Below are 25577 nucleotides of genomic sequence, written 5' to 3' on the forward strand. Positions count from 1 at the left end.
ATTTCTTTTCTTACTTAGCACTTAGGTTTATCCTTTAAAGTTTATTCTGAAGCAATTATTTTCATACTTTGTGACAAACCATTGTTTCTTCTAGTATTTTAAAGGTATGACTAATAATGCAAAAGTGATTTTAAATTTAATATTTTTAAGAAGTATATATAGGCTGTGTGAAAAAGGAGAAATAGATTCAAAATTAAGCAACTATAGTTGCCATGTTCAGGAGCTAAGATATATATATCAGTGGCTAATAGATTACTCTTTTTTTTTAATTTTTTATTTATTTATGATAGTCACACACAGAGAGAGAGAGAGAGGCAGAGACATAGGCAGAGGGAGAAGCAGGCTCCATGCACCGGGAGCCTGATGTGGGATTCGATCCCGGGTCTCCAGGATCGCGCCCTGGGCCAAAGGCAGGCACCAAACCACTGCGCCACCCAGGGATCCCCTAGATTACTCTTTTTTAAATGGTATGACAAATCGAAAGCCCCTTGGCAGTCCATTATTAAGTACCAGCCACATAATCTTTTCCTTTGTCTTAGGTTTTGTCATTCTTTAGAGACTAAAACATACTAATCATTCCTTGTCCCCAAATCTTTTTCCCTTTTTGCCTCTTACTCATGAGATTTCCTTAATGAGACATTCTGTGACTGCCTGCACCTCCAACATAAAGTTGGTTTCTGTCTTTTTTTCTTTCAAAGTGCCCTGTCCTTTTCATTTAGAAAAATCATGGACTCTGGAATGTTTAGAGCAGAAACTCTGGAGTCAGACCTCTGGCAAGTTACTTAACTTTTACATGCCTCAGTTTTGTATCTTAAAATGAAGGTAATAGTAGTGTCTCTTTAATAGGATAAGGATTGAATGAACTAAAATAAATATGACTTAATGAACTCAATATAAATTAATATGAAATTAAATATGTGAATTCTTTAGAACAGTTCCAAGCATATAGTTGAGGCTAAGTATTATTATTTGCTATTACTGTTGTGGAATATATCATAGTATGTAATTATATGTTACATGGTGATTATTCATAATATCACTCCTACTGGACTCTCTAAGCTCCATGAAGATATTAACCATATCTGATTTTTTACCACTGTGTACATAGTACCCACTATCTGTCAGGTCCTCTTCTTGGTGTTAGGTGCTAAGTGAATGATTGCAAATGCATAAAGTATCACTTTCTTTGAAAAAATAAGAAATCAGATAAGCAAGGAAAAGGAAATTAATCACTTATAAACTTCATCACCCAGTGATAAGCACTGGTAAAGAGAAGCTGAACTACTTCCTCAAGTCCTGGCAATTCAAGGATTCTTATCAAATTTGAAAGTGTTTTATTTCTAGTTTAAGTTTAGTTTGCTTTTGAGTTTATGTGTAATAGTTAATTGTGTTTTTGTTTTGTTTTGTTTTTAGTTAATTGTGTTAAAACATTATTTGAGAAGCCTTTTTATATCCCTCTTTTCTGTACACCCCCTCCCAGTTTTACTTAGATTTCTTAAACAGCAATAGAAATCCCCAGTAACATGAGATAAGATTTCTCTTCTTAATCTTAGGTATAATCACTATCATATATATTCTGGTCTGAGGAAATCACTATCTAGTTGATATCCTAAGAACTTAATTAAAGAGTTCAACTGCTTTTGCTGTTTGACATCTTTATTTTAGAGATGATACTATAGCATATACAGTCACTTAATTCTGTATTTCTGTTAACCTCAGTATGTAGTTGCTGTTTTCTTTTTAGTATTCTAAGTTTCATAGAAAGTTTACTTTTGTATAACTGTGATTATTAAATAAATTAAAAACCTCCCTTAAAATTTTTAAATCCAGGGGTGCCTAGGTGGCTCAGTTGGTGGAACTCCCCCTCCCCCGCCCCCACTCATGTACATTCTTCCTCTCATTCTTTCATTCATTTGAGTGAGCATGGGCTGAAAGGACAGAGGGAGGGAGAGAAGAAAATCTCAAGCAGACTCTGCGCCAAGCTCAGAGCCTGACATGAGGCTCAATCTCACCATCCTGAGATCTTGACCTGAGCCAAAACCAAGAGTCTAAAGTTTAACCAACTGTACCCACCCCCCTTTGTAAAATAAGTAAATAAATCTTTTAAAAAACATTTAAAATCCACTTTATCTTAATGAAAGATTGACATGTAGCAGAATTTAAAGAACTATTTTTTCAGTTTATATAAAAAATATGGCTTCTGATGTTATGAAAACCTGCATTTTATGATTAGTTCATTGAACATGAGCTTACAAATTTAGAAAACTACACATTCTGAATTTATATATTTATATCCTATAAAATAGTAAAGGGGTCCAAAGGAAGTCATGAAAAAGATTACTATAGATAATGTGAATTAGAAATCACTTCTGTTTAGTACTCCTTTCCCTGTAAATTGAACTATTTAAAATAGTTTTGAAATGTAACTCCTTAGTAGGGAGCCGTTAATTATTTAAATTGACTTCTGAAAAGTCTGTCTTCCCTGAAGAGCCACCCCAATATCTTTCCACATTCATTAATCATATTACTTAATGGTTATGTTTGGGTCTTGGATTCTTTTGTAGGTTTTTAAAATCAATTACAGAAATATAGCCTGAAGGGAATATAGTGTCTTAGTCCATTCAAGCTTTGATAACAATACTATAGACTGGGTGGCTTATAATCAACAGAAATTTATTTCTCACAGTGCTAGAAGCTGGGATGTCCAAAATCAAGGTGTGGCAGATCGATATCTTCTGAGAGCCCACTTCCTGGTTCATAAACTGTCTTTTTGCTGTGTCTGTATATGGCAGAAGGGGCAAGTGAGCCCTCTGGAGTCTCCTTTATGAGGGCATTAATCCCATTCATGAGGGCTCCACCTTCATAACCTAATCACCTCTCAGAGGCCTCACTTCCAGATACCTTCACACTGGGGAGTAGGTTTCAACATAACAATTGTGGGGGAATACATATATTTAGTCTATAGCACATTGTTTGGCGGTAATAGATTTGGAGAAAATGATATTTGCATCTAACAAAAGTTCCCTTATTTTTTAAAAAAAAGTTTATTATAGAAAACTTAAGTACATGCTAGATAGAGTATAAGAAATGCCCAATACCCATCACTCAGCTTAATAAACATTTGGATTTCATCTGTACTTCTTCCCATTCTCCAACCACTGCTCAGTTATCATTATTACTTTTACAGTTTTCTGGAACTTGGTAATATTTATATATACTGAAAAACAGAAAGCTTTATAATTTTCACAAATGAGGACACTCAAATAACCAGTATCTTTTCGTGATACAGAACATTTTGGGGTCTGTGGGTGGCTCAGTCAGTTAAGCGTCCAACTCTTGATTTCTCCTGAGGTCATAATCTCAGTGTCATGAGATGGAGTCTAGGTTGGGCTCTGTGCTGGCCATGGAGCCTGTTTAAGATTCTTTCCCTCTTCTTCTGCCCCTTCCCCACCTGCTTGTACGTGAATGTACACACACACACACACTCTCTCTCTCTTAAACAAAACAAGACAAACATTTTCATCACACCAGGAAATTTCTACATGCTCCTTTGCAGTCATATATCACCACCACCTCCCTACCCCCAAACCCGTAAAGAACAAATTGATACGTTGGACATCATCAAAATTTATTAGGAGAATGAAAAGACAAGCAAACAACTGGGATAATACATTTGCAAAATATATACCTAATAAGGAACTTTTATCTAATACATATAATTCATATTCTTAAAAGTAAAGATTTTCAACCTGTGCTCTAGACCTATAATTACTGGACATTAAAGCAGAGATGTTGATTTGGCAATTGGGTATATGAGTCTAGTATACAGGGGAGAAGTCAAAATAGGGGAAATAAATTTGGGAGTCATCAGTACACAGGTGTTATTTTAAAATCATGAGATTGGTTGATATTAAAAACAAAGTGGGATCCCTGGGTGGCGCAGCGGTTTAGCGCCTGCCTTTGGCCTGGGGCGCGATCCTGGAGACCCGGGATCGAATCCCACGTCGGGCTCCCGGTGCATGGAGCCTGCTTCTCCCTCTGCCTGTGTCTCTGCCTCTCTCTCTCTCTCTCTGTGTGACTATCATAAATAAATAAAATTTAAAAAAAAACAAAAAGTAAGAACAGGAGGATGAAAAAGGACCAATACAAAATTTAAGGGTGGCCAACCTAGTATGAGGAAAAACTAAGAGGATTTGTTGGAAAACAAAAGAATTGTTCAAACAGGAGAATGATCAACTGTGTTGAATGGTAGGTCAAAGGAGGCTGTCCATTTATTTAGAAATGTAGATGCTCTTATTAACTGTGACAAGACACCTGGTGGATTGATGAGAATAAAAGCACATATAATTTCAAGAGAATGGAGGAAAATTAGAGATGAGTATAGACAACCGAAGTAATTTTTCTGTGAAAAGGAGCAGAATAATTAAGCAGTTGAAGGGACCCTAGGGTCCAATATAAGGGGTTTGGGGTGTTTTTGTGTGTGTGTAAGAGTAGGGGAACTTATCAGCATATCGATGTTTACATGCTGATTGGAATGATCCAATAAGAGGGAAAATTGATGATGAATGAGAGAAGAGAGCTGCTGGAATGATTATCTTTGAATGAATTAGGACAGAGAAGGGATCAATAATGCAGATAATGCAGAAGTGATAATGATTTTTTTGCATATCTTCCTCTGCTCTTTCTTAATTATTCTTTTAGGTATTCTAAGTAATGATCTGTTGAATTAGAGAAATTTCCTAAAGTATAAAACATACTCCATTTGGTTTCCTCCTAAGTTGTCTTGAAGAATACGTTGTTCCTAGGGACTATGTCACTTAATGAGATTAAAAAAAAAAAAAGCCAGAGTTTCTTGAAAAGATTTTTAAGGAAGCCGAATTCAAATAGCTAACAGAACCAAAATGACTGATAAGACTATTACATACTTTTATAATTTAACGTTAATATAGAAGTCTTGGTGCAAGGAGGGATTTCTTATATTTTATATTTATCCCCCCAAAAAGTTTTCTTGTGTGCGTTTTAAAAAAAAAATTTGCAAACTTTGGAATCTACAGCTTTCTAATGGTGTTGAATAATCAATTCAGAAGAATCTGGCCAATCTTTGATGGACTTAGTAAAAAAAAAATGTGAACTTTATATTAAAAAGTAGTATATGATCCAGTAATTCCAATACTGGGTATTTATCCAAAAAATATGAAAATACTAATTCAAAAAGATATATGCACCCCTGTGCCCTTTGTTTATTGCTACATTATTTACAGTAGCCAAATTATGGAAGCAGCCCAAGTGTCCAACGATAGATAAATGGATAAAGAAAAGTGGTGTTTGTGTGTACAATGAAATACTGTTCAGCCATAAGAAAGAATGAAATCTTTAAAAAGTAATGAAATCTTGCTATTTGCAATAGCATGAATGTATCTAAAGAGTATCATGCTAAGCCCAGAGAAAGAGAAATATCATATGATCTCACTTATATGTAGAACTTAAGAAACAAATGAACAAAAAAAATAGAGAGAGAGAGAGAGAGACACACACAAACAACAAAAACAAAAAGACTCTTAACTATAGAGAACAAACTGATGGCTACCAGAGGGGGGGTGGGTAGGGGAATGGGTGAAATAGGTGAAAGGGGTTAAGAGTACACTTATCTTGGTGAGTACTGAATAATGTATGGAATTGTTGAAGCACTATACTAATATAACACTATATGTTAACTGTACTAGAATTAAAATTGGAAAAATATGGGATGCCTGGGTGGCTCAGGGGTTGGGCGCCTGCTTTCGGCTCAGGTCGTGATCCCAGGATGGGGGATTGAGTCCTGCATCTGGCTCCCTGCGAGGAGCCTGCTTCTCAGAACTCTGCCTATGTCTCTGCTTCTCTCTCTGTGTCTCTCTCAGTCTGTGTCTCTCATGAATAAATAAATAAATCTTTAAAAAAATAAAATTAGAAAAATAGATAAGCGATCTTTATTTCTAAAAGCAAGTGAATTTAAAATTTTTATAGTAGTTGAAAGTGTGCCCTCTTGTGGCCCATTTGGTGATTTCACATAAAAGCATTTGTCTTTTATTTCAGATTAAATCAATCATGTATCATCAAATGCCTTATGGCCAGAAGTTGAGACCTACATCTTAATGGCATAGTCCTAAACCTCACTTAGAAGGAAATAAAATCTCCATTGTTTGAACTTTCATTTTTAATACCTTAATATAGAAAATATATAAGCACAGTCTCAACCTTTAAGGGTTTAAGATTGACCATTTCTTTTGCAGTGGAAAAGAAAGTGAGAAATAAAATTTTTGGTGTGTAGACATGGATTAGTAACTCAAATAATTCATAGCAGCACTGGAAATTTTCTCCATGGCTTCTCTGTAAAAAAAAGAAAAAAAATATTAATTCCAGGACTAGGACTATTTTTTCCTGATGCAGTTTGTATTTTTGCATATTTTGTTAAGATTAGACATAGTATAACTACTCAGCAGGCCTCTGCTAGTCAATTTAACTATAATAATCATCTGGGACCTTTTAAAGTTCTATGAGCTTTTGTTACAGTTGGTTTATATAAAAATGCATGTGAAACAAATTGATAAGAACAAGGAAGAAGACTGATTATAGAAATACATAAAGTTTTACTAATTATTATACTTCTCAGTGAACATACACATACTCTTTAAAGTGATTTTTGAGACACCCTTAAATTTCAGCCTGATTTGTGATTTTTCTAATAGTACTTAATAGTGTAACTATATCTTTTATTACATATTATGTACATTATGATATAGTTTCATTACTAGAATACACACAGGAATAACACACATTTATTGATATCCAGCATGGTGGCTACAAGAAGCTCAGGGTTCCAGAAGCAAAGCATGTATCCAAAGAGTACATTAAAGAGCTGTGCTGCCTGTCTGTCTATTTATCAATCTATCTATCTACCTATCTATCTATCGCTTTTATTTTGTTTCTGTTATTTAATGGAAATAGCTTAGAACTCTAGAAAAATAGAAGTGTCTTAAAGAAGTGAGTATTTTCACAGTGTGGCTGATTGGGAACTTTTTGAGCTAGGATTTGAGGAACATCTTTTGGAAGTATCTTAAACAGAATGTGAAGTATTTATTCTTGAGTACATTTTAGGCAGGTAGCTTAACTAAAGTGAAAGGATTCTGCTAAAGAGGTGCCACTCTCAAGAGAGTCATTGTTACCTGTTTAAAATAGTGAGTAGTACAACGTAGATGTATTTATTTATTTATCTGGCTATTTAGGATTTATATTCCACTTCTTTCCCAAAAGAATTTGAGGCAGCTTATACTGTTCAACATAATATAAACTGAGACAATAAAAATATACTGGTTTTAAACCCTCCTTCCCTCACCACTCAGAAATAATATAATAACATTGGCGAGGAAGAAAGATGTTAATTAGCTAAATATTCCACTTGTGTAGAATTTCAGTTTGTTCAAAATGTTATAATCCTGAAAGGTGACAACATAGTGTAAAGAATACTGAACTAGAAATACAAACATTTGTATTCTAGTCTTGACTCGGTCAATTACTAGCTATGAGACCTTGAATACACATTTAGTTTCTCTGAGGAACAATTTCCTTACCTTTTATTTGTTTATCTTTCTGTCATAACAGTGTAGATGTTTCCCGGTTTTATGTCCATCGGATATGTATGAGAATATAAGGTTTGGTTAGAAACATCTGAGTTCAAATCCCAGCTCTATTCTGTGCTGTCTGTAAAACCACAGACAAAGCAAACGTTTAGGTTCTGAGCCTTCATTTTTGCATCTGTGAAATAGAGATAATCTTCACAACCCTCTGACTTCGGTAATGATTAAGGAAAGATATATGTCTCACACATAAGTGCTAAAAAAAAAAAAATCTCCACCCACAATGTTACCTTGTCTCTTGCCTATCTCCTGTTATTACAATTTGGATGTTATCAGTCCTCTGTGGATCATTTTCATAACTACAGCTGTAATTCTGACTGCTTTTGTTAGTTGTGGAGTTTCCAGCTTTCTACTTTAGACATCTCCAACTAGATATTATACTAGCATTTTAATCTGAATAAGTCCAAAATCAGACCATTATTACATGTCGGTACTGCAGTATTCAACAGCTTTCTGCCTCCATTCTCTCTCTCTGTGCCACTCCATCTTCCTTATAGTCACTTATATTAGTCTTTTTGAAAGTTTAAAGTTCACTTATATCAAGAGTATGTGAAATAAGAAAAACAGTCACTACTTCAAAACAAACCCCTTTGCAAGCTCCAGTTCATCTTTCTAGGCTTATGCTCTGGCTAAAGTGTCTATGAATGCATCCTGCATGTTCTATTAGTCTTTAGCACCTAGCAAGTGCCTTCACACAGTGGATTCTTTTTTTATTTTTTCCATACAGTAGATTCTTAACATAGGTTTCATAGAGGGTTATTTAAATATCTCAGAGACATCTGTGTACATTTAGCGGCAGTTATTAGAAGATTGATTTTAATGTTTTCCATTTTTATACATGTTTATGTCCTCGTTTTTCTGAGTACAAAAGTAATGTTCTGATAGTTTTTAAAAATGCTCAAGTAGTACAGATACAAATACTACAAAAATGGGAATTCCCCAAAATCCCAGAATACATCCCATCCCCTAACCACTATTAATGGTTTAAATTAAAATATATTCTTAAAAAGAATGTTTTTCATGCCTAGACTGTCATTTGCATAAAAATGTGTTTTAAGCTAAAATAGGGGCTTGAACTGTACATACATTGGTATTATTTTCAGTTAGCTATATATGTTGTGTATCTTTTCATGAATTTTTGTTTTTAATTAGAGTTGATGCAGATTGTGGAAGGATTAAAATATATGGAGTACTCATAGTAAAATTGGTTCAGATTTTAATTCAGTGAGTCTTTCCTCCCTGGATGATTATCCCCTTTACAACATGCCTGTGGCCAAACTCAGTTTTTGAGGGGTAGGTACTGTTTCCATCTTGTTAACCACTACCCTTTGTTTGCCTAGCATAGTGTCTGACACAATGTTACAAAATAAATATTATAAATATTATTTGTTGCACCATCATTAAGGACTAAATACTGTAGAAAGATGGTGTGACTTGGATTCAAACCCAGTCAGTGTGACTATTTCCTTTCTTCACATCTCTATTGACTATACAACATGATTTTTAATTAGTGTAATCTTTTGCGTATTGAGCATAATTTATTATATAAGTCTTGTTAAACTTTAATAATATTGTTGGACATTTTAATTGTTATGTAAAATGTCCATGTATCAGCCTGAGTTTGACTTCAGCTGTGTGACCTTAGGCAAATTACTTATTTTTTCGTACATCACTTTCCTCATTAAGTAAAATTGTAATATTAGTACCTCAGTGTCATATAAGGATTAAATAAGAGTATATTTACCTATTTAATTTTTATTAGATAGGTGTCAGTAAATGTTACCATTACTAGCAGTTTTTCACTACTGAAGAATTGTTGTACAGACAAGATGGTACACATTTCTTGCTTATAGAGTACACTCTGGCTGTCCAGGAAAGTTTATCTACCATGAGATTATGAGAGCACCTTTTATTCCAAATCCATCCCAATTTGAATATTATTACTATAACTTTTACCAATAATTTTTCATTTGCATTTCTTTTGTTTGTATCAAGAAACCATAAATTTTAAAGTGAAATTAAATGAACAAAGAACCAGGGCCTTTAAAAATCTTGTCAAGTGCTTAGATGTCTACATCATATTCATTATAATGGGTTGAAATGAGAATTTACCATAGTATCTTCTACTAATTTAGAATTATTTTAATTAAACTAAGCCATTCTAAAATAAATTGTTTAGTTTTTTTGTGTTTGACTTAGTTCTTAGTATTACAAAGTTTAGGGGTTTTTTCTCACTTTTTACTGCCAATATTTATTTCAGCTACCTTATCGATTATAATCAAGTAAATTGTAGGTGGGTATGCCTACGATGATTTTTTTTAAGATTTTATTTATTTATTCATAGAGACAGAGAGAGAGAGAGAGAGAGAGAGAGAGGGAGGCAGAGACACAGGCAGAGGAAGAAGCAGGCTCCATGCAGAGAGCCTGATGTGGGACTCCATCCAGGCTCTCCAGGATCACGCCCTGGGCTGCAGGCGGCGCTAAACTGCTGTGCCACCGGGGCTGCCCTGCCTACGATGATTATACATATTTGTAACACTATGGTGAATTATATACTGGAACTTCAAATAATTTATATCTTTCCAAAGTAGAGATTTATTATACTATTGAAAAGACCTCCTTTTCCCAATTCACCTTTGTTTCTCCTGTTTTCCCGGATGTGTATTTTTTTAGTTAGCAGTGTTACTGCTAATTTTCTGGATCTCTGTTACACTCCAGGTAATATGTCAGGTGATTTATATGCATTATTTTGTTGCATTCTCATCACCACTTAGGTGGGCTTCTGTGTTCCCGCTCCCTCTTCCATTTCTTTCAGTTGGCAACTTTAAAACTGCTTTGCCTTGGTGACCCACAATTAGACATTTTACCTGGAGTCACGAAGCAGTATGCAATGTAAACTTAGATTTCTGTTCCTTCCGTCTCTCTCAGTTTTGATCTCAACTCATTGATTTTATTTTACAATCCACTAATTGATCACCATTTATAAATTTTAACTAAAGTACTGCCTTAAGTGACAGTTCTAAAGCATTCATTATAATCTTCCTTTCCCATTTGGTTACCATTTCCTTCTGAACACATTGTTCCCCCTGAGATAATGATTTTCAGCTTCAGTTTCAGCAGTTTCATGAAAGATAGTATACTATTATTTTATTTTATTATTTTTTTAAAGATTTTATTTATTCATGAGAGACACAGAGAAAGAGAGGCAGAGACACAGGCAGAGGGAGAAGCAGGCTCCATTCACGAAGCCCGATGTGGGACTCGATCCCAGGTCTCCGGGATCACGTCCTGACCCAAAGGCAGACGCTCAACTGCTGAGCAACCCAGGTGTCCCTATTTTATTTTATTTTATTTTATTTTATTTTATTTTATTTTATTTTATTTTATTTTATTATTTTATTTTATTTTATTTTATTTTATATTTTATTTTATATTTTTGATACTATCCTTTTATAGAGCCAGGTAGACCCAACATTGCCCAATCCAGAGCCAGAAATGTCATGTCTAATTAGTTAGAGTTCTGCATATTCCTTTTTAGAATTCTAGGAATGTCCTTTCTTGGTGGACTCTGATCACTTTCCAACATAGGCAGCAGCATTTCCACAAATTACTCATATTCATCAACATCTGTGACTTTAGCTAAAATTGTAAGTCCATCTCTACCAAAGTCTTCTCCTGTTCTTCAAAAGGTTGGCTTCCAATGAAATCTGCATAGTTCAGCAGTGAGGTGTAAATATATTTGTCAGTAATCACATACTCAGTCTGTACATTCAAGTACTTTAAACCAAAAAAGCATTGTTGCTTTCCTTTCTTTCCCCACTTACTTCCAGTTTTCAGTTGACATCACAGTAATAACATACCTTGTTATAAAGCACAACGATCTTATGTTTAAGTTTATTAATCTCCTAATCCATATGTGGCAACTAATTAAATCATTTTTTGGGCTAAAAACTCTAGCCTGGGTTGGATCTGCTTTACATGTTACCTGGGATTTAGGAAAACAGAGTAAAGTTAGTTAGCCCACAGTGGAACCCTCTTGCAGATTGTTCTCTATTGGTTCCTGTCCTCTGAATTAAATAACATGGTCACTTGTTACTTAATCTGTTTGAGTAGAGCAATTTACATTTACAGTAGTCATACAAAAATAAGATGTTTTGTGCTGTTCTGTACATAATTTGCATGCAATTATTTTTTCCCATTAATTACTAAGCATAAACTGTAACTTTTTTATTAGCCTAAATTTAGAAAAAAATCTGTCACGTTTTGGTGACTTCTGTCACATTTTAAATTCTTTTCTTTTAAGTGCTTGATAGAATCGCTAAATTTGCATTGCTTCCTTAAATTTCTTCGGTGTTAACCAAATTAATAACTTCAAAGAGTGAAGTCCCCAGTATAACAAGGCAAATGTAAGGTAGCCAGTATTATATCCTTCTTATACTATTTCCTGTACTATTTCCTTTCAGCGAGCTCCTACTAGCAAACTTTATGTCATTATTGATTAGAGTAAAGCAGAGTTGTATCCTTGGCTGGCTACTAGAAAAGAATGTACATATGAAGAACCTAAGTGTAAGAAAAAAAAAAAAGAAATGATTACCAAAAAGACAAGGTAGTTGTTAACTGTAGAAGGAACTAAAGTGCTAACTTTTTAGATGGTGGTTCTATAGATGTTTACTTTATAATTCTGTTAAGCCATGCATACATGTTTTATGAACTTGAGGAAAAAGAAAATATATTTCTTTAAGATTTTGTTTATTTGTTCATGAGACACAGAGAGGCAGAGACGTAGGAAGAGGAAGAAGCGAGCCCAATATGGGACTCGATCTCCAGACCCAGGATCACGCCCTGAGCTTAAGACAGATGCTCAACCGCTGAGCCACCCAGGTGTCCCAAGAAAATTCTTAATTTTAGCTACCTGTATAATTCTACTTTTATTTTTTTTAAGATTTATTTATTTATTTGAGAAAGAGAATGTGTGAGGGGAGGGACAGAGGGAGAGAACCTTTCAAGCAGATTCATGAGATCATGACCTAAGCCAAAACCAAAAGTCAGATGCATAACCTACTGAGCCACCTAGGCACCCCTGAATACTTCTATAAAAAAACAAACAAACAACTTATTTGTAAAATTATTGTGAGTAAGGGGAATTATTAGTTTTGTATCATTTCACTATTTTAAAGTTTACAACTCAGAAAACTTAGAGGTTCTCTTAACAGTGACTGATAAGCAGATACAACCTCAAGAAAAATGTTTAAACTGGAAATTATAATTCCGTTTTCTGTTGTAGCACTGTGTTTTAGTTGACATGCAGTAGACTTCTATTTACTAATGAGTTTATAAAGTTGTTTAATAAAGGCATATCTTAGATTAGTGTACACCTTATTAAAATGTTGTATACTCCAAAAAAGGTTCTTCAGTAAGTACCATGTTTAAGGAAAAATAAAGGTTCCAAAAACCACATGTTAAAATTAAGATGAGAAAAATTGGGGGACATTGAACAGAATGGAAAACATGTTCAGGAATTTTACAGAATGTCTGTACACACAGACAAACAGAATTACATCATAATAAAACTGACTATTTAAGTCAAGTAGGTTATATAGGAACATCAAAATGTTAACACATTTCTCTGTCCTTTATGTGGTTGTATATTAATTATGTGATTGGTTGATACAAAGAACATGGAGTGGTAATTGGGAAGACAAGGTAAGCACATGAACATTAATTATATAAGAATGAAACAAGATAAGTTTCAAAAATGGCACAAAGTAATATACAATTATTTACAAAAGAATGTTGAACTATAAGTGAAGGTTAGATTAAGATAGGCTTTTACCTGAATTTGAAGTTTCATGAAGTGTAGTAAGAACTTGCCCTAAATCTTGAAGAATTATAGGATTAGGGCTAAAGTATAGATGGGCTACCCAGGTAGGGGGCTATATAAGTAAATAAATACAAATGTGAAAATACAAGGTGGATTTAAGATAATCTGATCAGCGTGGTTAAAGAGGATGGTTTATGTAGGACAGTAGTAAAAGACATAGCTAGCAAGGTAAGTTGAAGCCTTTAATGGTTTATGATGTGGAGAATCATAGTGCTTGTCAAAATTGAGTATCTCAGTTTAGTAATATAGACTACTGGTTACACAGGCTTCTTAAGCCAGGTTGCTTTTGTTCTAATCTTTCCCTACATGTTACTTTAAGCTCCCTGCTAATTAATTTCCTCACCAGTAAAATGCAGAAAATAATAGTACATACCTTATAATGTTGTTGTGAGAACTAAATGAGTCAATATATGCAAAGCACTTTGCAGGATCTAATGTATGATAACATATATATGAATGGTAGCTATTATTGTTACATAGGTTGACAAACAAAAGCAGAATATCTTATTTTATATAGGCATTTCCCTAATAGTATTATATTTGATATATTTTTACAAATAATTGTCTGGTTTTTTTTATTGCAGTGTTTGGGAAATGGAAAGTAATGACAGCTGGCACCTGAACTAAGTACTTTTATAGGCAACACCATTCCAGAACTTCAGGATGAATGGGGATATGCCCCATGTCCCCATCACTACTCTTGCGGGGATTGCTAGTCTCACAGACCGTAAGTTTGGTTAATTTATCTAATTTATTTTCTATTCTGTGTTAACAATGATTTTAAGAGAGACTATAGAAAAAAAATTATTTGTAGTTGTCATAAATAACAAATTATTTAAAATGCTAGATTTTGAATGACAACATTATTTCCTTTGGTTTATTGTCATGCATGTAAAGTAACACAATTAATATAGTCAGTGAATATAGGATCATTTCTGTTTGATCCTAGAACCATTAGAAAATGATGGCATTTACTTGTTTAAAGGTCTTAAACAATAAAAGGACTAATGCAGTAGTTAAGACCAAAGATGAGACAAAGCATTAAAGAAAAAATTAAAACTGAAGAAGCATGGATTTGCATATAGGGACAAATATAGACTTTTTAAAAAGCATTTCTAGAAATGGTAACAAACTGTCCTTTAAAGAAGGGTTGATAGCTTAACTTAATCTAATTTCTTAGCAGTGTTCATTTTGGATGTCATCTTCAGTAATCTGTTGGGAGTTTGTCATAGATATCAGCAGCCCCTTTTACTTTGAACTTTTAAGTTCAAAGACCTTTGTCATCCTTTTGAGATTTACTTAGTATAACACAGTTTTTTAGGGACTTTATGGTAGCCAGCTCTAACTTGAATCCTTAGTCCCTGGGTAATGATACAAAAAACAGCCTCCAGTGTCATCCTATCTGATGAAATAAAGGGAAAAAGGGATAGGAGAGAGAAGAGTAGAAGATGAGGATATCACATTATGCAAGCTTTGGGGCTTTATAGTAAAGGAGCTATAAGAAAATAATTTTAAGACATGTTTTTATCTGTGTTTAGTAGTCCTTGATATTATTTTCCTGTTGTTAATTTCCAACTGGTTTTAATGGAAGTAAAATAGTTAATAGCTGATAGCTTTGGGGTTAGGAAACTAACATGGCTAGTTTGTAAAATCTGAGATAAGAAAGTAGCTTCGGAGTTAGGATAACACAGGTAAGAAAACTTCTGAAACTGTCTGTTTTCATTGTCATTTTGTTATAGGTAAAGCATAAACTCATATAGGAGTGCCAAATCAGATATACTACCAGGGATTTATTTTTGGTTATCCTCCCTGTTAGCTCAGTTGTACCTTATATTTTAAAAGTTTGCCCAATAAACCCTTTATTAAGTAATAATTTGTTTTCTGTATTTTTATTGATAAAAACCTGTTATTAGCCACTGGGGCTGAGCAGCCTATTACACTGTATAGGTGATTAGAAATTAAGCCAAAAACAAAGATACTTTAATTAACTTTCTTATCTTTTACTTTAGACAAATGAATAGATTTCCATTATGTGAAGAGACAGTAAATAGCTGAATTTAAACTACTATATAAACATTTATGTCCTTTTGTTTGCTGTTAGAGTAGAATGAAGAGAGGAGAGAATGATTTAGGAATTTATAACTGAAAGCGTAACTCCTTAGATATTTGGCTTCCTCCAGAATCCCTATTCTATAAATGTCCTTCTGCTAAAGTGATCTATTTATTTTTTATATATATTTAAGCTTTTAAAAAACACAATACTTGTCTATCTGGTGAAAAGTTTGGTATAATTACTTGGTTTATTTATATGGGACTAGTGATTCCGATAAATCTCAGAAGCAAAAATAAATGAGATTAATGAATGTATTCTCAATTCTTAAAAGTTACTTTTTAAGCCTACCTTTTTGGCTACTCATTTATTAAATGAATAAAGATTTAAGATATGGAAAGTCATGCCTATAAAGGAGTTGAGTTTTATTCTTAGAGAGGAATAAACTCTGTTACTGCCCAAGTGATGTTTCAGGGTTTTATAGAGTTGATTGGGGCTTTTGGGGGAGAGGTAGAATGCATTTTAATAATTTGTCACATTAATATTTGTAACTTTTTTTAATCCCAAAATATTTGTAAGCAAATATTTTATAAGCAAATATTGTGAAAAGACTTCTTACAGTCACTCAAGTTCTAATAATCTAATTTTATTCCAAATAGTCCTGAACCAGCTGCCTCTTCCATCCCCTTTACCTGCTACAACTACAAAGAGCCTTCTCTTTAATGCACGAATAGCAGAAGAGGTGAACTGCCTTTTGGCCTGTAGGGATGATAATTTGGTTTCACAGCTTGTCCATAGCCTCAACCAGGTATCAACAGATCACATGTAAGTATAATTTAAAAGTGAAAATTTTTGGTCTAAGAGAGTCAATATTCCTGGTTTTATTCTTTATTTCAGAAATTTTACATACATAGTTTAGTTTTAAAATATATGAATATCCAAGTGAGCCTTACAATGAGATTTATTGTTATTTTGAGACGATAGTTCTGACCCATGTAGCTATATGAAGATCTTTTCAACTCTTTTTGAATAATTTTGGGATTCATCAAGGTGGATCTGGGGCAGGGACGTCTAAAGTTGCTCAAGAAGCTGTCCCCCTCTTGGTATTGCTAGAGTGGTTATAATTCCCACACACTAGGGACTACACTACTAGCTTTATTTGGAATAGGCTCACATGCTTTCCAAAGGAAGTTAACCAAAACTCCAGGACTGACTCTATGGATGGCTACTACAAAATTGAGAGTAATTTTCCTTAGGATTTATCATACCATCTGAACATACGTGTTTATTTTCACACAGTAGATTTTTTTAAAATAACAGAAACATAAGTTATATATCTTGTTTATAAAATCTTTGCATATGAATATACTTTAAAAAATTTTTACTGCAAAACTAGTACATACTTATAACATCTTAACATGGAAATGTATAAAAAGTTCAATTTCTTGGAGTGCCTGGCTCAGTTATAGAGCTTGTGACTCTTGATCTCGGGGTTGTAAGTTTGAGCCCCACATTGGGTACAGAGATTACTTAAAAATAAAATCTTAAAAAAAAAAAAAAGCTAAATCTCTCACTCTTATCCCTTCACATCTCATTTATACAGTGGTACTCATGTATTCTTCCTTTTTTAATTTTTGCTTTTTTTTTTTAAGTTTTATTTACTTATTTGAAAGAGAGAGTGCATATGTGAGCAGGGGTTTGTGGAGGCAGAGGGAGAGGTAGAGAGAATCTTCAAGCAGACTGCCCACTGAGCATGGAGTTGAACACAGGGCCCAGTCCCAGAACCCTGAGATGATGACCTGAGCTGAATCAAGAGCTTAACCAACAGAGCCACCCAGGCATCCCTAATTTTTGTTTTTAATTTAAAGATTCATTATTTAGAGGTATGAGAATAAAGCATATTATAATGGAGAAGTGATGACTCTTCCAGTAATATATTTAATGTGAATTGTTGATGGAGAAACTGAGAAATAATTGGTAAAAATTAAAAGGAAATCTAATACTAATATTGTCACTCCAGAAATTGAAGTGTCTAAATATTATATTAGTATTTATATCTATACATACTTAATAATTATCACCAAATATTTAGAAAGATAAATAGCACATATACATTTATGATTTATTTTTTGGAGAACTGCTTTAAGATTGCCCTAGAGATATATTGAAATTTATCATTGGACACCATCTTTATAAATCTTTCTTATTAGGTTTAATGAGCAGAACAGAGACATGTAGAATGTAAAGTTGAAAACACTATGTGTATTTCATTTTACCATTTATGTTCCATCGTTGAAAATTTAATTTGCTCCTTACTTTCAAGTTTATTGACAATTACAACTATGCTTAACCACTTGCTTGGGGTTTTTTGCTACCTGATGTCTTTATTTGAGAAAAGAATATTAGATGGAAAAATTACATAATCTCTGGGTCTTGTCTTAACCAGTATGGCAGCATTATTTCATTCAGAGAACATTCTCAAAAAGGCAGACTCATATTCAAATGTAAGAGAGAAAATATATTCTAAACCCAAACATCAGCTTCTGTGCATAATTATCATCTCTGATAATTATATCATCCATTATTTTGAATACTTTAGAGTAGATTCTGTTTTCTACTTTGAAACTAATGTGAACATTCTTTTCTTTTCTTTTAAGATTTATTTGTTTGTTCATGAGTGACACAGAGAAAGAGACAGGCAGAGACATAGGCAGAAGGAGAAGCAGGCTCCTCGCAGGGAGCCTGATGTGGGACTCAATCCCAGATCCTGGGATCACGTCCTGAGCTGGAGGCAGATGCTCAACTGCTGAACCACCAGGTGTCCCTAATGAGAACATTCTTAAATAAACTCATAGTTCCATAAAATAATGTTTGGGCCTTTTTGTCCCCTCTCACTCTGTTTAAAATAAAATGAGGAAAAATGTTTTCCTTAGAAGAACTCTTCACTGTCATTTTGATAATTATATTCCTGGAATAGCATCTTCGAAAATCCATGAAATTGATAGACATCTTTTGTGATTATTATTATTATTATTTTTTTTTTTTGCTGTAAGTTCTTGATTTTCTACTCAGTCTTCTGAATTTCACTAGTGAATTGCTATCTAACTAAAACATAGAATAGGGAATTCTCAATCACTATTTTAATTTTTGATACTTATTTTTTTTAATTCCAGAGAATTGAAAGATAACCTTGGCAGTGATGATCCAGAAGGTGACATACCAGTCTTGTTGCAGGCCGTCCTGGCAAGGAGTCCTAATGTTTTCAGGGAGAAAAGTATGCAGAACAGATATGTACAAAGTGGTGAGATTTTTCATTGAATTTTATATTATTATATTTTTTTGTGGCTCTCCTGTCAGAGCTTGCATGTAATTAAATTAAAGTGTCTCCTTTAATAAGGTAGCCTAGTCTCTGAATGCTGTGTTGATACCTTGAATCCAGCCAAGAGAAAGTAGGAAACTAAATGAGTGTTAATATTCTTGCAGTTTAATATGTAACTAAATTCCTTGGGAATTAGAAGTGTATTTTGTTAAATATTTCAGAATGTATTCGTTTATTCAGTCAAAGAGCTTTAGAAGTCTTTTTTATTTTAGGAAATCATTCCTTTCTTATCTAAGAAAGGAATCTTTTCATTAATCAAATAATAAAAATATATAGAGCTTTTCAACATATAGTACTTGTAGTATTTGTATAAATAATTATACCAAGTATTAGTTTTAGTACTGATGATTACATTCAGTTATATAGTAACTGGTTTAACACTTCTGTTGCCACAGCAACAGAAAAGTAGGCTTGTAAGTATTATTATTAAGGAAAAAATCTATAATAAATACCATAAAAAGCAGAAGAGTATGATATTCAACATAGATACAATTTTTATGTAGTTAAGGAGTACCCATGAACATCTTTACTAAATCTGACAAGCCCATGTACTTATTTGCCTCTCAAAATTAAAATAATCAGAAGAGAAGAGGTTAGATAACTCAGAAGGTCCGACTTATTAGTTAACTGATGAATTGTATTCAAGAATATTGTCAATTTTATTGACAATACCTCCATGAAGCCCTCCACTCCATTTCCTAGTTTTGTCTTATTTTTTTAAAATAGTATTTGTTAATTTTGTAAATGTCTCTGTGAGCTGTTTTTTTAAAGCAGTTGCATAGTTACTATCCATTCCCCAAATTGCATCTATAGAAATGCCTCTGCCCAAATTCCCCTTTCAGCAAATTGAAAGCAGATCTGCAGGACTACACTGTGTACCAGAACCAACAAGCTAGATTGCTGTAGGAGGAGACAGATAGGAATAGTGAAAGTAAATTTAGAATTAAAATGCTCTGAAAGAATGTTGCAATGAAAGAAATTACAGAGAGATCATTGATTGGAAGAAAAACTTACAGGATAGGAACATTAAGTATAAGATAATGTGAATAGATATAAAATTGAATAAAAGAAGTCTTCCAAAGCTATTTAAACTACATTTTGTAACATTTTAAAATATTTAATATGGGTACTAAATCACTCTAGTTAAAAACTGAGTTTTCATCTTTCAGTCACACATTTTGTATTTTATTCTACATGCGGTTGTATTTTAGTCAAAAATATTGATTTCTCCATATCATATTTTGTGAAAACATAAACTTAGCATTAAAAAATGAATTGATTTAATGCATATTATGATTTTTTTTCCTAAGCATTTCCCTGGTGATAGTCGGCTTTAAAATTAAAGTGATTTCTTGTTTGCCAAATGTAAATGGGAGTCACACATATGAAGCCAATTTAATAATATGCAAATCACTTTATTTTAGTTCTTTGGAACTTTGAAATAATCAGAAAGGACTTTTAGAAATTTCATTTGCCTTCTTTTTTTTTAATAAAGCCATTGCTGTCAAACTAGTAATTCCAGCTTGTCCCAAATATTTTTTAGCTCTCATCTCATAGAGAATTGCTCTCCCTCAAAAAAAAAATAATAATAACCAAAATAATTATAGTAATTAAATTATTTATTTATTTTTTAGTAATTAAATTATTAAGCTATGGAACACACTTACTACCAAATTGGAGTGGGAGCAGAAAGCTCAGAAGTTAGTTCAGACTTCATATAAAAGAAAACACACTGCTAGTGGTAGATTCTGGGGTGATTTTGAGCCTTCATCTCATTCAGCTACTGTTTTAGGGCTAGAATCCCATTCTTCAGTATTCCTGGCAAATGGGCATTTAACTTCTGTTTGAATGTTCTTGGTGAAAGGCACTCCTTTTTTTTTTTAAATTTTTTTTTATTGGAGTTCAATTTGCCAACATATACCATAACAACCAGTGCTCATCCTGCCAAGTGCCCCCTCAGTGCCCATCACCCAGTCACCCCATCCCCCCGCCCACCTCTCCTTCCACTACCCCTTGTTCATTTCCCAGAGTTAGGTGTCTCTCATGTTTTATCACCCTCACTGATATTTTCACTCATTTTCTCTCCTTTCGCCTTTATTCCCTTTCACTAATTTTTATATTCCCCAAATGAATGAGACCATATAATGTTTGTCCTTTTCCAATTAACTTATTTTACTCAGCATAATACCCTCCACGTCGAAGCAAATGGTGGGTATTTGTCATTTCTAATGGTTGAGTAATATTCCATTGTATACATAGAACACATCTTCTTTATCCATTCATCTTTCGATGGACACCAAGGCTCCTTCCACAGTTGGGCTATTGTGGACATTGCTGCTATAAATATCGGGGTGCAGGTGTCCCGGCATTTCACTGCATCTGTATCCTTGGGGTGCAATTGCTGGGTCATAGGGCAGATCTATTTTTAAATCTTTGAGGAACCTCCACACAGTTTTCCAGAGTGGCTGTACCAGTTCACATTCCCACCAACAGTGCAAGAGGGTTCCCCTTTCTCCACATCCTCTCCAGCATTTGTTGTTTCCTGTCGTGTTATTTTCCCCATGCTCATTGGTGTGAGGTGATATCTCATTGTGGTTTTGATTTCTATTTCCCTGATGGCCAGTGATGCGGAGCATTTTCTCATGTGCGTGTTGGCCATGTCTATGTCTTCGTCTATGAGATTTCTGTTCATGTCTTTTGCCCATTTCATGATTGGATTGTTTGTTTCTTTGGTGTTGAGTTTAATAAGTTCTTTATAGATCTTGAACTAGCCCTTTATCTGATAGGTCATTTGCAAATATCTTCTCCCATTCTGTTGTCTTTTAGTTTGTCTTTTAGTTTTGTTGACTGTTTCTTTGGCTGTGAAAGGCACTTTTCATATCAGTTAGTAGGAAATGGAATTTGGGAATATAATGTGATACGTATAGCTCCCCAAAAGATTGGCTATCATAAGAAAGAATATCATATCATTGGTATCTTAAGAAAGTTTGGGGTTAATCATAGATTTTATTTTTGATTTTAAAATGTCTAAATAACTGAATTTTTCCGCATCTCCTGTATAACAAAATGCCATTTGTGTAATAATTGAAGGGACAGTGTCTAGCTTGAAAAGAAATATGAGAATCTGAAAGCTATCCTCACACTTTCATTTTTTAATCAAGTATTCATTTAATCCTTACTATGTGGCAAAGAATTACTGTGGAAGAAAGAATCGGAGCATTCTGTTTCACATCAAAACATCAATATGGAAATCACAGCAACTCATACTTTGGGCCCTTCAGTAAAATAGTATTTTAAAACTGAGATCTGAATCACAGTGAAACAAATGGTGTTGTGAAATGAAGCTTCTAAAGACTGGAGATGTCTGTAATAAAGTATTCCATGTAATGGAAAAACCACCCAAGGACCTATTGTAGGAGGAATTGTGTAGTGTTTGGTCAAGAGGTCACATAAAGGGATTTCTAAAGGTTCTTTTTAGTTATAAGGCTAAATGACAGGACATTGAGTAAGCAAGTACTTTTTTTTTTTTTTTAAAATCTCTATCTCTGGTCCTGGATTAGTTATATAGTAAAAGGATGTTTTGGTAACATTGGTTGTACTTGATACTTCGCTTCTCTGTTTTGCTCTTCAAAATGAATATGTGGATCAAAAAAAGGAAAGAACTTTTGAAATATTTATGATAGAGCCATTACTATAAATTATTTAAAGGATATTTTACTATTAAAAGAAAATAACATGTTTTCCACTTTTATGTTATGTAGGAATGATGATGTCTCAGTATAAACTTTCTCAGAATTCCATGCATAGTAGTCCTGCATCTTCCAATTATCAACAAACCACTATCTCACATAGCCCCTCCAGGTAATAACATGCATCATTTTATGAAGTACTATTTTCTGTAATAAATATGCTTGTGAATGTACACTGTATTTATATCTTTAGGTAATGGTGAATTATATGTAATTGAAAAGTTGAAATGCTTAGCCTTAAATAGTAATTCACATGAACATTTGTCTTAAAATGTTAGATTCAATAATGTTCTAATATACTAATTGCATTAACTACCATCTTTGTGACTTAATTTTATACAGACAAAAGAATGTGTTAAAATAATGTGTTTGAGATAAATAAGAATATTTATAAAGGACAATTTAATTGATAAAGGAGCATGACTATATTATCTTAAACAAATAGATACTTATATGCAAGTAAAAAATGAATTGTTTTGTTTTTACAAATTATTTAATGTAACCCTTAGTTTATGAACCATAAATAATTTTTAAATTCTCTATTTTTCAAAATTTTCTGTGCATATAGATTTTGTTTTATACAGATCAGAGCTTGGAGAATTTTATGACTGTGAAATCTCAAAGAGTAGCATATTTATTTCATTTCCTGATATTGTTTATTTGGATTTTGGGTTTTAGCCGGTTTGTGCCACCACAGACAAGCTCTGGGAACAGATTTATGCCACAACAAAATAGCCCAGTGCCTAGTCCATATGCCCCACAAAGCCCTGCAGGATACATGCCATATTCCCATCCTTCAAGTTACACAACACATCCCCAGATGCAGCAAGGTAAGAAAGTTGATTATTTATAGGGAATGCCTGTAATTTATTTTTTCTTTTTATGATTTTTTAAAATACAAACTAAAAGACTATGCTGAAATTCATCATTTGGTAGGTAAAAGGATCCCTGTCATATGATTCTTTATTGAGTCATATTAGCTTATTATACAATGGAATATATTATAATTATGAAATTAGGAATTTCTTTTCTTAATTGGGCTTTCTTCTTACATAGCACTAAGCCAAAAAAGAATTATGTTTTAATTGCTAATGTATAAATAGTGTGAAAATTTTACTATGAAGTAAAGACAGTGCTGGTAGAAAAAATAATCTTAGATGCAAAAATTTCTGGAATTAGATTACTAGTTTTCAATAGAAATTAGTTGATAATGTCTTTTTAAGGTTATATTGCTTTGGGACTATGTCATGGCTTCTAAATAAGTTTTTATTAGTAGTATAAATAAAGTATATATACCTAAAAGTTAAAAAAAAAAAAAGGGAGGGGAGCACCTGGGTGGCTCAGTGATTGAGCATCTCCCATCGGCTCAGGTCATGATTCTGGGGTCCTGGGATTGAGTCCCGCTTTAGGCTCCCTGCAGGGAGTCTGCTTCTCCCTCTGCCTATAAATAAAATCTTTAAAAAGGAGAAAAAGCATATCCTTTTTTTGAGAAATTTTAAAAAGTACAAAAGGAAATATAACAAATATCTGTGTTTTGTCCCCTTTAATTAATAGCAATTTTTAACATTTGCAATCAATTATAAGTTCCTGTATATATTCTTCTTTTCAATTATGCATGGAGTCAAACATCCTTTATAAACTTTGTAACTTACAAACCTTTAATTTAGGCATTGATCAAAACAGCAAACTTCTAGATAATGAAATACTAGGTTAAGACTATTTTATACACTAATTTAAGGGAAAACTAGGAGGCAGATCACACATTTGGAATAGATAGTTCCAAAATTACAGAATTTAGCTTGAATGCTGAACATGAGTATGCATATATTTTGTAGCTTCTTGATACTTGTGAAATATTAGTATACTCTGGCACACAAAAGTATGAGGAACATTTTAACTGTAGTGAAAGGAAAGTGTTATAAGAAGGACCCATTTGTTCTTTATAGAAATATCCACATACGCATTATATATGTAGGAAAGAACATAAACTTTTGCTTTGATTACTCTTGTTTTTTAAACAAGATAAACCCGGCTTTTTCAAAAGAAGAGTTGAAATCACAAAATCAAAAGAGAAATATTAGTTAGAGCATCTGCCTTTTCAGTAATGACTCATTTTTTGGAAATTCTCAGGTATTTGAGAAACTAAAAATGTTACTCAGGGATTAGCCCCACCTAGATATTAAGGTTATCATACATAAGAAAATGTAGTGTGGTAAGGAACAAATGGATAGTAAGTGAGACAGAAAATAATCCAGAAATAAGGCAAATATATATGGAAATTTAGAGTATGTGGAAGATAACATTTAAAACATTTTTTTCAACCTTATGTTATAAAAATTTTAACTGTGCAGAAAAGTTGAAAGATGAGCACAGTGAACTCTTTCATCAACAGGCATCATAAGTCTTTGCCATTAAATACATCTGCTAAGAAGAAGAAAATTATATAAACACCAAATGTAATAATTCACCTCTAAGAAAATTAAGAATAGTTCTGTACTATCATTTAATATGCAGTCTGTATTCAGTTTTCACCATTGTCCCAAATATATCTTTCATGTTTTTTTTTTCTCTTCAGAACATGATCTAATTAGAGATGGAAATCAAAATTAAAATGTAATAAAATTCTGTATCAACCGCTTAGTAAATATTTTTTTAGTTATGTGATACCCAGCATCAACAAATGTGCAGGGAAATTTGAATTTCCTACGTTTCTTTATAGGGATATAAATTAGTACAATCTTTTTAGAGAGCATTTTGACAATACCTGTCATAATTCAAAATGTATATGCAGCCTTTAGTAGTTCAGATTCTCTCTTAAAGAGATGGAAGGGAATAAAACTCAATT

General features: G+C 33.2%; 1 protein-coding gene across 3 annotated transcripts in view; it reads left to right on the forward strand.

The window, feature by feature from the left end:
- The window catches only part of NIPBL (NIPBL cohesin loading factor), a 200886-nt gene that overhangs the window by 74779 nt on the left and 100530 nt on the right, over window positions 1–25577 (forward strand). For all 3 annotated transcript variants that reach the window (XM_055325202.1, XM_055325203.1, XM_055325204.1), the window contains exons 2-6: window positions 14139–14281; window positions 16264–16429; window positions 18778–18905; window positions 22745–22844; window positions 23411–23562. In XM_055325202.1, coding sequence (XP_055181177.1) covers window positions 14218–14281; window positions 16264–16429; window positions 18778–18905; window positions 22745–22844; window positions 23411–23562 — 610 coding nt within the window. In that variant the 5' untranslated portion in view covers window positions 14139–14217. The remainder of the gene's footprint in view (window positions 1–14138; window positions 14282–16263; window positions 16430–18777; window positions 18906–22744; window positions 22845–23410; window positions 23563–25577) is intronic.

The sequence above is a fragment of the Nyctereutes procyonoides genome, unplaced genomic scaffold (genome assembly GCF_905146905.1).
Source record: "Nyctereutes procyonoides isolate TBG_1078 unplaced genomic scaffold, NYPRO_anot_genome, whole genome shotgun sequence".
Taxonomy (NCBI): domain Eukaryota; kingdom Metazoa; phylum Chordata; class Mammalia; order Carnivora; family Canidae; genus Nyctereutes; species Nyctereutes procyonoides.